At 35.7% G+C, this 14,376-nt stretch overlaps 2 protein-coding genes across 2 annotated transcripts; both read right to left on the minus strand.

Moving 5' to 3' along the window:
- Window positions 1–2,043: 2,043 nt before the first annotated feature.
- LOC103960896 (mavicyanin) lies at window positions 2,044–3,373 on the minus strand. The gene is made up of 2 exons (XM_009373387.2): window positions 3,145–3,373; window positions 2,044–2,607 (listed from the first exon to the last, which is right to left on the minus strand). The coding sequence occupies exons 1-2, from the start codon at window positions 3,308–3,310 to the stop codon at window positions 2,240–2,242; spliced, it is 534 nt and encodes a 177-aa protein (XP_009371662.1). The 5' UTR covers window positions 3,311–3,373; the 3' UTR covers window positions 2,044–2,239.
- Window positions 3,374–5,740: 2,367 nt separating this feature from the next.
- Window positions 5,741–11,424, minus strand: LOC103960897 (triacylglycerol lipase 2). Its single transcript, XM_009373388.3, has 9 exons — window positions 11,168–11,424; window positions 10,954–11,079; window positions 8,096–8,236; window positions 7,892–8,002; window positions 7,321–7,464; window positions 7,169–7,209; window positions 6,606–6,685; window positions 6,397–6,492; window positions 5,741–6,167 (listed from the first exon to the last, which is right to left on the minus strand). Exons 1-9 carry the CDS (start codon window positions 11,354–11,356, stop codon window positions 5,845–5,847), a joined length of 1,251 nt encoding a protein of 416 aa, XP_009371663.1. The 5' UTR covers window positions 11,357–11,424; the 3' UTR covers window positions 5,741–5,844.
- Window positions 11,425–14,376: the final 2,952 nt, after the last annotated feature.

Below are 14,376 nucleotides of genomic sequence, written 5' to 3' on the forward strand. Positions count from 1 at the left end.
AAACAACCGATGGCAAGTCACATTTATGAAACTCTTTCAAGCCCGAAAAATCTATGGGGAAATTTCACCATATCTATGGCTACAGTTAAGAAGACTCACCAACTCATGGGATCTCTCTCACATTTTTTGTTTATTGGAGAGCCGCACCAGCTCACGAGATCTCTCATATTTTTGTTTATTGGAAAATATTATTTAATTTTTCTGATTTTGCGAAAATTATTATTTTTATTTTTCTGGTCTTGGATAGGCACGTGGTTGCCCTTTTATTGGGGATAAAATTCCTTTTCTCCGACAAAGTAGGTATCAAGTTTAAATTATCAAGCTCTTGTAGACATCTCTTAAGTAGTCAAAAGTCTTATGCGCACTGGCCCCTCGTTTGAAGCGTTCATCTGAAGTTTTGCGTTGTGTGACCGGGGATCCTGGCCGTTTATTTATATAGTCTTGACCCTAGTGAATCTTTCCACCGTGACGTCGTTAGGGGGCGTTTGTTTGCCCTCACTAAGTTGGACTGGACTGCACTGGACTAGCTATTAGTCCAATACTGTGTTTGTTCCATGCTGGGACTAACATTAATGAGACTAAAGGGGACTAGCATGGACAAAACCCTTCACTAAGAGGTCTTAGCGAGACCCCCCAATAACTATGGGACTAGCTAAGACTATCCTCTCTTTCTCGTCCTCGTCATGCTCAACGACCACTCTTGACAAACTCCTCGTCATCTCCGGTCACCTAGATCAATCATTAACTTTCCGACTCTCTTTCAGATCCATTTCACAACCAACTTTCATACAAAATATACCAAATTGAAGCTGGGAGTGACAAGATTACGATTTTAACTGAATCGAGGCCAAAATGTGGTCGAATGTGATCGGAAAATGGCCTGGAAGTCTCGGCCTGTTTGGGCTTCTTCAAATCCATGACAGATTCGAGTATTCAAAGCTAAGATCTCGGTCCAGGGATGGTGATGAATTTTTTGGCGGTGCTAACTTCATCTGATTTAACGAGGAAATGGTAGGAAAAAATGAAGAAAAAGATAAGATCATAATAAAATATTAATAATTTATATATTAAATAATATAATATTATAATTTGTTATTATCCAGCTTCTTAGTCCAATACTGCACCAAACACTTCACTAAGTTAGTCCAGTTTAGTCTAGTCTAAGCCAGTCCAGCTTAGTCCTTGAAGCTAATCCAATCCGAGATAGTCCGGCGCAACAAACGCCCCCTTAGAGTTTTTGTCAGCCATTAATTTTGATCCACCAAATCTCACACCTAAAAAAAATATAAAGAGTTGCAAGTGACATTTCACTACAGTGGTGAAAAATAGTTAAACTCGCGCATGATTGTATATATTTAAATTATATCGGTGACTAATCTAATAAAATTTATCATTTGGCAAAAAAAAAAATATATATATATATATATAAAGAGCCCTTACTCCCTAAGTACCCGAATATTAGACTTAGGGTTCGACAAAAGCAATTATTGAACTCTAACCTTACTTACACTCCAAGCATTTTTAAATTAACCTGAAGACCTATTAGACGTTGATAATTTAAAAGGACTTAAAAGGTCTTATTTTTTATATATTAAAATGACACGTATCATGAAAATTTAAATGCAAAGGTTGCTAGGATTTCTTTAACTAATATTGGTAAGAGCTACATTCTTTATATAACCAATATAGGTGAAGGGAGGTATTGGTTTTTCATTTCTTTTTGTATTTTTTGTCAAAAACTATAGATTAAGGGCACGTTTGAAATCTGTTATAAATTTTTTTTTTTTTTTTAGTTTATTTTGTTAGATATAATTGAATGCGTATCATTTTTAAAAACTAAAACATGACGAAAACTTGAAAGTGAAAACTTAAAACTAGCAATTAGTCTTTTGTTGAGTGGTATTTATTTTTATTTATTAGAGATTGACTTGAATTTAACTTGCATGAACGACAAGTTCGATATCTAATTGTGACTAACCTTGTTGTAAATTGTAGTAGAGTTGAAGGTTAAATATGTCTACGTACATATGGATTCCAAAAATAAAACCCATCGCAGCCACTTTATTATGCTCTTCTTTAAAATTTCAATCAACCGAAAAATAAAACCATAAAATATTTGCTGTAATTACAAACAAATCCGTCACTGACCGTAATTTATCTCCAAAATCCAAGATGAAATCACACGTCCATCGTAGTAATAAGCAGGCCCAATAGGCCCAAGATACTCCGAAACAAAGTTTTAAAACGCGGAAAGCAGAAGGGTGGCAGATAATGCAGCAATCACAAACAATGAAGGGGCAGAATGCGGGAAAGAAGAAGAAGCTGCCGCAGAAGTCGAAGCAGGAGGAGAAGCGTCGGAAGACGATGATGATGGTGATGACGGTGAAGAAGGTGCGTTTCCGTCGACAGTAGTGATCTTCATCTTCATGCCTTGGTCGCAGTGGCCTGAAGTGCCGCAAGCAAAATATCGTGTGCCGGCCTTGGTCAGTTTCACCACATCATTGCCGCTAGACTTGGTGTCCAGGGCACTGCCGGCGTCGCAGCTCTTGTAGGCGCTCTCGTTTGGTAGCTCCACCACACTGTGCAGCCCCGAGGTGTACTTAAAAACTGCCAGGAAAGATCAATTATATTGGTTATCACAGTATAACACTGAGCATAATGTAATTAGAATTTCATGTTGGAAGGATTAAAAAAGCATTTTCTAACGACCAAAAGAGTTTTTCTATGCTTAGGTGAAAGTGCTTTTGGGTTATATAAGTGTTTTTTTCGAGAAACACTTTCCATGTATGCGTTAGCACTTCCAAATATCTCTTGTTAAAAAAGCACTTGGAGTTCTCATGATATTTCAACGTGATTTTTTTTATAAAAAAAAGTACTTCTATAATAAAAATGTTTATGAGCAAAATTATTTGTAATAGAAGCAGTTTTAGACGAAGAGGTACTATAAGAAACATATTAACACTTTGTGCATGACGTTTGTCCGTTGTTAAAGAGCGGATTTTGTATCGATAACACGTCGATACGTACGGTTGACAACATTATTAATCTACGAATAATATCGATGATTTGACCATACTTTATTGAGAATCCATTAATTACCATATACAGATGTCTTGTCTAGAGACGAAGTAACAAGTAACTTACCAAGTTGGTCACCAACCTTGAATTTCTGGGCGGACGCCCATGAGTTCAATTCTGTGGATTGCTCCCAGCCTTGGCTGCCCCCAACATGATGTTGTGATGCCAAGGTTTCCTTTGTGAGCAAAGCTGCAAAAACCAACACCAACAAAACCGTGTTCGTACGCCCCATCCTCTTCCAATGTTTTGTAGTCTTAATTTGCTCTTAGCTCCTTCCACATCTGAGCTTTCCGATGCCTCAGGAACTATATATACACTCAATGAAAAAATTTGTTTATTATTAATTATTTAATATATGTTATAAACCAATATTTATTTGTAACGTTTGATTTTTTTTTCTCTTAAAAAAGAGGATCACCTGGGGGTTTCGTCACGTTCACCCTTTCGGAATTTTGAACTACTCACAAAGGCATTTTAGCCTTCTCTGACCACCATCGTGTGATTCACAAACGTCATGAATCAAACCTAAGACGTGTCATGTAAAATATGAGTCTGGAATTTTTCCCTAACCACTTGACCTCTCTATGGTGGTTTATTTGTAACGTTTAATGAGTTTCATAAGATGGACATTTGATTGAGGGCAGAGCAATTTACCAAATTGCCTCAGGAATCAGGCGGTAGTGCTGCAATCTAGATAAGGTATTCGTGTAATTCTGCAGACATAACAGGGCTGGGTTTGTGAAGTGAGATTATGTTGAGAGTTCAGAGAGTTTGGTTTGTCCGCAAAGCAAAACTAGTCGGTGGATATAAAGGAAGCTTGGAGTTGAAACAAAGATATGTTGTTGATCATATTCACTAGAAGGCATGACCGTCAGAACTCAAATTTTTATACGCAAATGTCAGAAGCTGACAGATACAAAATGAAAGAAAGTCTATTCCCTAGCTTGTGACGGTCATCATGAGTAATGACCTGGCTCATTTGAAATGATTTCTACTAAAACCACTTTCGGTTATAAGCGTTTTTATTTGAAATGCGTCAAATTTTTTATTGAAAATCCAATCGTTTCTTCAGGAAATATTTGGAAGTGCTTCAAGAAGACCAAATAACATGTGATTTCTATACTGTCTATCCGCTTTTAATCTCTCATCCTGGATTCCTTGCCAACCATAATTAATTCACCTTTTTTTTCTGTAAGGAGCGGCAATCTGGTTTACTGATACAACGTTCGCTTAGTCAAGTCATGGTAATGCTACTGATGTCGGTGCTGGACCCTGAATAGTTGCTGGATCAAGTTAATTGACAGGATCTATCTATAGAACATTTCTATGACACCAAATGCATCCATCAGAAAACAATTTTAGCCTCTGTAGAAGCAATATCGGACAAATATTCAAACTCACTTGCGGCACCGTTCGGAAGAAACAAAACTCATGAACTCAACTGCTATCTCACCTAATTATTTTGAAAGTTTTAACGAAAAATCCATGGTACTGTTCACTTTAACAAAAAATCACATTTTTACACTAAAAAGTCAATCTTGGGATAAAAACTTGTGTAAGGCTTGGCATGCCATTGAATTTTACTGAGTGGCATTACAATCCAATCAAAATTCACCACATGGTAAGTCTAAATATAATCTTTTATTTTTAAATTTAAAGTCCTTATAAATTTTTTTCTTACTAATTAATATACACCATGAGAATAATTTAATGGTTTTTTTTTCCTTTTCCCCTCTCTCCCTCTCTCTCTTTTCTTCCCAAATTTTCTCTACTGTCTTCTTCCCCACTCTGTCTTTCCTTTCTTCATATGAATATGGGAAAAAAAACAATTAAGTCATCTTCTCCCACTATCATGAAATGGAAAAAATAAAAAATCCAACACATATTTCATATTTTACAAAATCTGTATTTTTACAAGAGTTGTTCGTGCATTTAAAATTTAATTATATATTTTTAACAATATTATAAATAATAATGAACAATTTGATATTTTAAACACAAAACTTACTAAAGTGATTAAGATTGTAAATGTTGGAAACCCAGTGACCAAAACCGACTATTGATACAAGGTGAGTTAGAATCACTTACCTGAAGAAAACTATATTTTTATATATACATTGAGGAAGGTGAAAAGTAAAAAAGGAAAAATAGATTTTGAAAAATATTACACAACAAAGGAAAAAGGAACAAACTTCCATCTCCATTTTCCTTTTTCCCAGCAATTGAAAGGACTTGGGAAGAAAATTTTAATGGCTCAATTTTTTTTTTATCATATTCTTACGAAGAAAGGAAAGGAAGGCACGAGTAGGAAAAAAAAACATTAGATTAATCTCATGGTGTGTATTAATTAATAGAAAAAATAATTATGAGAGCTTTAAATACAAAAAAGTAATAAAAGTTTTATATTGTAGAATTGTCATGCGGTGAGTTTTGATCGAATTGTAGTGTCACTCAGCAAAATCCAGTGACAAGACAAGCCCCGCACAAGTTTTTTTCCAATCCTGATACTACTCACTTTACCCTTTATTTTGTCATTATCGTTAAAACTCAAAGTTTTCAAGTCATTTTCATTAGTTTTCCTAATTATTTTTGCCTTTGGCATTAACAATTGTTTGGCGAGGACTTTTCTTTAGTTTGATTAACAGTTATTAAGGGAAATTCTGCTAAATATGCACTAAATTAATTCAAAATTTCTGGATACGTTTTACTTAAGCTCATGACCCACGTACATTGGGTAACCTTTGGGCCTCAATCTTAGTGGAAATATCAATGTTGCTGATTGAAAAACGCAGTGACTTGATTATACACAATGTCCTTGGCATTCAACCCCATGATGAAATCTGCATGTGCATAATTCTCTATGTACTGTACAGTGAGCTTCCCCACATCATGAAGTTTCAGACTATCCAGCAAGCGCGCCACGTCGCGAGGATCAGAGAGCGCGTCTTGGCCGCCGTAGCTGAGGAACAGAGGAAGGTCATGGGGGATGTTGGAGAGGTTGTAAACTGGAGGGTTAAATTCGCCATAATGCATCAAGTTGTAGTCTGGTATCCCGTAGTTGTACTTCGCCAACTTCCCATCTCGTACAGCTGCAAGTTAATTTACGTCACAAGTCATAACTACTTAAAATATCTTATTGTCAATTGGATACGATTACATATCTACATAACTTATGACGTTCGAGAATCTCGTTTAATTTATGTCACAAATCTTAACTATTTAGAATGTCTTATCATAGATTGTATACAATCATGTATCTACACAACTTATGACGTTCGAGAATTGAGACAGGAGTTTTTGATGGATAAAACAACTTACTTTGAGCCAAGTGCACCATGTTCTTGGTGGATGTTGACTGAGGCTCATTCTCCAAGAAGAGATCGACGGTGGAAGAATTGAGACAGCAGTTTTTGCCTTAAATCAGATCAATTTAGGATGGTGATTAGCATAATTGTGTTATAGTTCTGCTAGCTGCAAAGGTTGGAATAATAATAATTACAGAGATAATGAGAAAAGACTAATTATACCAGTAACTGCTTGCAATAAGTCATAGCAGTCAACCCCTGGATCAGCACACAGAACTTGCAGAAATTGAGCCACTGGGTCCCTGCAATTAGGACAAACCTCAAATTATATCAAATCAATAGTACCCGAATACCGTTACCTGATACAATCAGTTAACGAGTATAATATAAAGGTCTTTTAGCTAAAATGATTCTTAAGATTAGCCTTATTTCTCACTTTGGCCCCTAATAATGAAAATCGATAAAAGTGATCCTTGAATTTGTCCATCATAAATCACTTTGGTCATTCCGTAAAAAAACATGTCAATATCCTCGTTAAGTGAAGGGGTTGGTTTAACAAAAATTACTCTTAAAAGTTTGTCAAATAGTCATTCACGTGACAATTGAACGTGAATTTTTATCAATTTTTAATGTCAGAGACTAAAGTGAGAAGTTATGATAATCTCATGAATCTTTTAGGCTAAAAAGCTTAATATAAATGAACGACGGCCATGCACTTAAGGTATAGTATAATACATACGCTCATAATGTAACACGCAAATGAATGGTTAATTTCTCATTCTTACCCTTTCGGATTGAACTCCGCAAGACCGAAAAGCGTAGTGATCTGTTGGGGAAATCAAGAGTTAAGTAATTAGTGACATGTATTTAGACATAAACATTGTATTAGCGAATTAATATGGGAAATCATTGACTCAATTATTAACGACTGAAGTACCTCACCAACAAAGGATTTGGCAGCAGCCACACCAAGTGCAGTGTTCATGTGGCTCAAATAAGCAATGGGGCTTAGCAAGGCTGCTGATTTCATCTGGTCCACCAGTTTCCCTTCTGATAGCGATGCCAATACAATTAAAGTTCCCTGCCAAATAAATGAACATAAGCTTTTCTTCTTATAAAAAAATGTTGGAATGTCTTGAAAATAAAAAGATGAGTAAATTTATGGAAAGAAAGTGATTTTTGCACATTCAATTTTGTATTAAACTATTCAATATAAAAAAATAAGCAGAAACGTGCACCGGTAGAAGATGATGAGTGATCAACTTGAAATACTGTTATAGTAGTCTTTACAAAAGTTTTTTTTTTTGGCTCAAAGGTGCATATATATGGGCGACCTTAAGCTAACAAGGCTTCTCATTTTGTGAGGGTTGGGGGATGATCTACATAGTAAAGAGGTTATTTTTAGGACTCGAACTCATGATCTTTCGATCATAAAAGAGCAACATTTTTGCTGTTCTAAGGTTCGCCCTCCAAAAGTGCATATACAGAACAAATATATTGATTCTCACCTGGGAATGGCCAACATAATTGATCTTCTGTCCTGCCTTGCCATACACGAAATCAAACACTGCTGGTAGGTCAAAAGCCACCAATTCATCCCAAGACCAATTCCAAAATTTCTGCCATTGTCACAAATCACAAATTCATTAAAATCCAGAAAAAACTTGATATTTCATCCTGAATTCAAAAAGAAAGTGCATATAAGATCGAACCGGATCGCCGGGATCCATGGAAGTATGTCGCCGGCTGAACCTGGTCCCTCTTGTGTTAGCAATCCACACGTCGAAACCGTTGTCTGCCAGAATCAATGGCAGATTCCTGTCCGGAGAATTCAGGAGCCAGGTGACTCCATCCTACATTCACATACACAATATAGAAACCTACCAATAAGAAATCTATATTTTATAAAGACGATATTCTATTGTAAACTATCTTAGGTTTTAGGTTGAGAGATTCGAACTCGAGAGTGCTAAGACTTCAAACAGACGACAAATTCTTACCAACTTAGGATAATAAATATTGATATTTTATCTCAAAAGATCTTAGTATAATACCAAACAGTTTTTGAGTTAATTCAAATAGATGACTCTAAATCAATAAGGTTTCCCGTTTTGCGAGTGTCGAAAAAAAAAAAAAGAAAAAAAAAGACCATTGTACACGGCTTTATCTTTGTTTTGCAAATAAGCTGTTTTTTCAACTTGTATCCGTTGAAAGAACAACATTTTTATAGTACTAAAACTCGCATAATTTTTCTTAGTCAACTGTTTAATAAAAATCGGTCTAACTTTAAGTGTGCATACGATACACCCTAACCTCGACGTTGAGGGTCAATATTGAGAGAAACAATGATTGAAATCTTGAAATATGCACCATTGGAATTATGCGTGAGGCGGTGCATGATTTTTTGTACAGCTTCTCTTCTGATGATGGTCCCTTGTGCCTCTTGATAAGGGAAAAGGATCCCATCTAGATTTATTTTGTGAGGATTTTAAAAATTTTCATATCTTAACCATTCATTATGTATTGTATGGTTAAAAATAATTTAATTTTTTTATTTAAAATTAAACACAAATAATATCGGATGAAAACTGACTGCATGATGTATGATAACGACTAAAATGTGAAAATTGGCTGCATGATGTATGATAAACAACTAATATGTGGAAATCCTTAAAATCTCCACAAAATGAATCCAAAGAGGATCCTCTTCTCTCGTTAAGAATCTGATAATCAGAATTCAGAGCCTTCTTAAGTTTAAATTTGATTTTATGGTCATTGACTCACTCCATTGACGATGAGTGTATCGCCAAACATTAATCTTATTACGTGGCATGTTCTCTTATTACTTACATGGAAGTTTTGTGCAAATATCTTAATAAATTCATGATGTCTAGTTTCAACGAAAACTAACCGCACGATGTACAATAAAATAAAATTAAATATAAATAATACTTAACGAAAACTGATCACACGATGTACGACAAACGGTCACAGTCACAAGATCCCTAGGATCCTCAGTAAAAGGATCCGGCAAGGATCCTTTTCCTTTCAACCCACTCTAGTCTGCTCTGCTTTCACTGTTTTGGAATGAGATCGATCTCTGCTTTCAGAGCAGAGCGATCCGATTATCTAGACCATTTAACTGAAAGAGAAGAGGCGTGAGTTTGCGTTTAAAGCGACTAGTAAAATAAGTTAACGAGAATAGAAAATTTTGAATTAAATGGTCCGAATTTTCAGGTTCATCTGCTTCGGAAGCAGAGAACTGAAAATAATCTCATCCACTCCTTTAAAGAACATATTAGCAAGTGATTAATTATCTTAGTGTTTGTTGAAAGATTAATATATTTATATTATTGTTAATTGTTATTTTTTAATTAAAAACGTACTTAAAGATAGTAATTAAGACTGGTTACGACAGAGCCATTTCCAGGAGCGTAAATCTAGCATTCTGCTACTATCTACCTTTATGAGATTGCCTTGTTGGCTTTTTTTTTTAGCCGGAGATTTAGCATAACTTAGGGCTTCATTCAACCAAAACGTCCTAGTTAATAAGCGACATGTACAGACCGTGCCAATACATCGCACATGTTTTTTTCTTATGATAAAGCAATATTTTAAACGACTTTAAATTATCAAAAATGTTTGACAAAAAGAACTATCGGAAACGTACGTAAAGGACTGGCAGAAATTTCTAACCATCTGACTTAAGTCAAGTCTACGAAAAAATTTTCATTGTGATCATCATACGAAGTGGTACACCACATATTACTATATAAATGATGAAATTTGTGTGTTAAAACATTAACAATTAAAAAGGTAAAATTTTTTACTACTTATATTAAAACACATGATGTACCATCCGAGTTTCCATCACAATAAAAAAATTTCCCCAAGTCTACCTGTATAACATGACACCTTAACCACTCTTACATTTTCCCTTAATTGCCCTTTTTGACTTTTGGCCGTAAGCGATCTAAAGTAACTTTTGGTACATTTCGCATGGAAAGGAATCCTTTTCGGATCCATTTTGTAGGAAGCCTAGAGATCTCATATTATAATCATTCATCGTATATCGTACGGTTAATTTTCATTGAATATTATTTATGTTTAATTGTAAATAAAAAAAATCAAATAATTTCTAATTGCACGATACACGATAAATGATTAAGAGTGAGAATCCTAAGATCCGGATGGGATCCAATTCCATTTCTCATAATGTGAAATTGTGAAGGTGGAACGAAAAGGTCAACTTTAAGCCATAATGATTCTTTATCAAAGACGCAGACAGCATAATCAAACGTAAACAGGAGCAAACTTTGGGTCGTAAATACGTGATGACCAAAGATATTAGCCAGAGATTGTACCGTAAGAATATGTTTGTTGTATTAAATTATTTTTGACTTGACTAGTTTATTAAACGAGGCTGGCTTAACTTGAAATGAGCAGAATAAAAATAATAAAACGTTTGATGCTGAAATAAAACTTTCTTGACATAAACTAAAGCAAATAAAACCCCGGTAAACCGGACAAAATCATGTGTAATTAATGAGGATGTATTGAGAAAACTTACCACAAGGACACCATGCTGAATTAAGACCGGTGGCTTCTTAATCCCGCCGCGGCCGCCGCCGCTGCCATTCCCACGACCTTCCGGAATCCTTTGCAGACTCAGTATGTAGCCATCTTGAGTTGTCACCTGAACAAAAATGCAGCCATTTTATTTAACTAAAGTTAAGTCACTAATTATCTGCAATATTGGCTTAATTAATTCGTTCAAGTCTTACTTTAAACTCCTGGCATGGGTAGCCGTACACAACCACCGACGACGCGCATATACCAACGGTCGGGGCGGCCGCAGCATCTTGTTTGCGGCCAAATAGTGAATCCCAAGCGGAGCCGTACGCTCGATGAGGTGACAGTGCAAGTGCTGAAAGCAATATTGGGAGGCAAAAGCTCGCCCAGACTGCTGCCATAATTCAAATAAAACAGCTTTCGTTTAACCTGGTTGCCTGCTTTCAGGGCATTATATAGCTGAAGAAAAAGGGACGCAGAACCGAGTGGGAAAACGAGTGAGATATTTTGTTGGCGTGAAGTGAGGGGCTTTTCACGATCTTTTCAGTGATGTGGCATTGTGGATCCCTTCTGGACCTGACTTTTTCGGAAAATAGATCATCTCCCCGAATCTCTCTCCAAAACCTATAGATCAAGTGATTCAGACCTTTGAAATTTAATTTAACGGTAAAATATTATTATAATTTTTAAAAAATTTTACTAATTTCTCTGTTTTTAGCCATTGAATTAAATTTCAAAAGCTCAGATAACTTGATTCTTGAGCTTTAGAGATAGCATTTGAGATTAGCCACCCCTGCAAGCAAATAAAGAATTTTTAGCTGGAATGTTGCAGTTGCTATTTCAAGACCTGAGAGCTCTGAACTGGAGATTAGGATGGATGATTTTTTTTCTTGGGAACTTTAGCGAAAAGATCTTGATATTGTTCATTTTAACGAAAAATCACATTTTTACACTAAAAAATCAATCCTGATACTATTTATTTTGCCATTATCGTTAAAACTCAAAGTTTTCAAGTTATTTTCATTAGTTTCCTTTTTTTTTTCTTTGGGAAACAGAGTATGTGGGCTCCACTTTACGACCATGTGAGTACCTAACTAGACCCATCCAAAACTGCAAATTTTAAGACTAAAGGAAAGTCTTTGGTGGGACAACTTGGTCACGTCATCTGTATCGTCGTTTTCTTAAGTCGTAAAATGCAAGATGAAATAGAGTTGCATGAAACTATAGAGTTAAGTAAAGCTGACGTACATATGACATAATTAGGCTGCTCTACTTATAATTTTCTCCAACATAAATGGATAAAAGAGGTAATACTGATTATACTTACCTTCACAATTTCACAATATGTCGGTTGATCATGTTAGGGAAGTCTAAGAATTACATTTATGTTTCTCGGTCTTTTGGTTAAAATCAAGTGAAGTCTAATAACTACATCATATATAACCGCCATATCTCAAAAGTATAGGACAAACGTTAGATCAAATGGAGTTATTATTCTATTTGTATAAAAAATCTCTCACCATGTAAATAGTCTTATTTATTTGTGAGAGTTGTCATACGAGGCCAGCCTATCCTATTAAAATTTTCCCAAGACGAAGCCGACACTGCAAGCAATTGTCCGGAAGATTAATTTGTCTGTAATCTCAAGGAGGTCCAATCAAATCGTGCGTCTTGAAACATGATAAGTACCAACGTATTGTCTAATTTATACATTTGAGTTGTCGTTATGCAACTCAAACCAAAGTTTTCATCGTGGAATTCATGTGAGTGCATGTGGCTTGGGCAACTTTAGAATCGACTGCAATCCAAGAACAAGTACGAGTTCGCATTGGAGTTGACCAACTTAGGTTAATTAGGTTATCGTATGTCAAAGAAATGGGAGATTCCCCGAAGCACCAAGCTGTTTGTTGCTGTCTAGGTTGTGTAACATTTTATATGTTTTCAGCACATTCCATGGGGTAAGGCTGTTGGCTATACATTCTCTATACTATATCTTATTAGCATGGATTTCTTTAAAAAAAAAAAAAAATAGAACAAGATAATTTGATCACAATAATTGCAATCAAATATTATCTTCGTTCTATTTTTTTTTTTTAACTAGATAACTTTTATTAATTAAAAAAATTAGTATAAGATTAACTCAAAAACAATTTGAATACAAGCATAGCTAAAAAAAAATAAGAGTAAACCCACAACAATAAAACACTAGATTTAGAAGACTATTGCCTCCATGCTCTATCACATCAGATGTGCCACCATTCCAAGTCCGCCACCACCACCAAAAAGAAGAACCCATGAACAAACTAGATTAATAAAATGAGGGTGAGCAATCCACCAATGCAAAAGTGTTGCCATAATTCTACCAAATAAAACTAATAGCATTTAACAACCACCCAACACCAAAGTACGCAACCGAAGAGAGACACCTGATGGACCATGTAGCAGAGGTTGGTGGTGGAGACTGCCAACGGGAAGAAACATCTAAGGAAGAGAGAGGCATAAAAGTTAGATTTGAGACAAACTCAGGAAGGTGGAGACAAAAGCTCAGAGAATACTAGAAATTAAGGGCCAAAATGAAATAGAAATGCAGGGAGGCAAAGGAGATGAGAAAGAAGTAGCTGGGTTTGGCAAGTAAGAGGAGTTGCCACCGACCCCACTCAAAAGTAGGAGTCCGCGACAAGGGGGTGTTAGGTTTTTTTATTTTTTTATTTTTTTTTGCTTTGGGCAAGAGAGAGAGAGAGTAGCACCCAACTTGACTGCGGACTAATATCTCAAGCTCAAATATTATCTTGTTTAACTCACAATTATGTCGTTTGTGAACTCATTTTTATTGTTGAGGATCTAGTAGTTGCTAATGAATATAAATCTCACATGCATCTTAATAACAAATTTTGATACTAGTAGCTACCCCATAGATCCCACATCTTTGTGAGTGAGTTGCTGCATGAGGCAGTCTAATCCAAGACTTTCTCTTTAATTGAAAATAGTAACTTACATTGCCCAATAAGACGTCAAGTGATAATAACAGTATATTCGTGTAACGTGTCATATAAATATTTTTCATCGTTGAATGTACCATGTTGAGCAGTGAGCATTCCAACACCCCACCCTCGATGAGCCCATGCCTCATTGCCTCAGCAAAACTCCAACAGCAACACAAACCTATCATCTGAAAAAAAGAATTGAATGCACCATGTTGAGCAGTGAGCATTCCAACACCCCACCCTCGATGAGCCCATGCCTCATTGCCTCAGCAAAACTCCAACAGCAACACAAACCTATTATCTGAAAAAAGAATTGAATAATTGCAAACAGTTGCGAATTATGAGCAAAAAGGAATGAGCTAGTGCCTTCATCATTGTGGAGTGTTGGCTTTTTTTGGTACACAATTCTTGCTTTCACATTGACAATATTGGTGAAG

Source organism: the organism of the source record quoted next, unplaced genomic scaffold (genome assembly GCF_019419815.1).
Source record: "Pyrus x bretschneideri cultivar Hongxiangsu unplaced genomic scaffold, Pyrus_bretschneideri_v1 Contig13, whole genome shotgun sequence".
NCBI classification, from domain to species: Eukaryota; Viridiplantae; Streptophyta; class Magnoliopsida; order Rosales; family Rosaceae; genus Pyrus; species Pyrus x bretschneideri.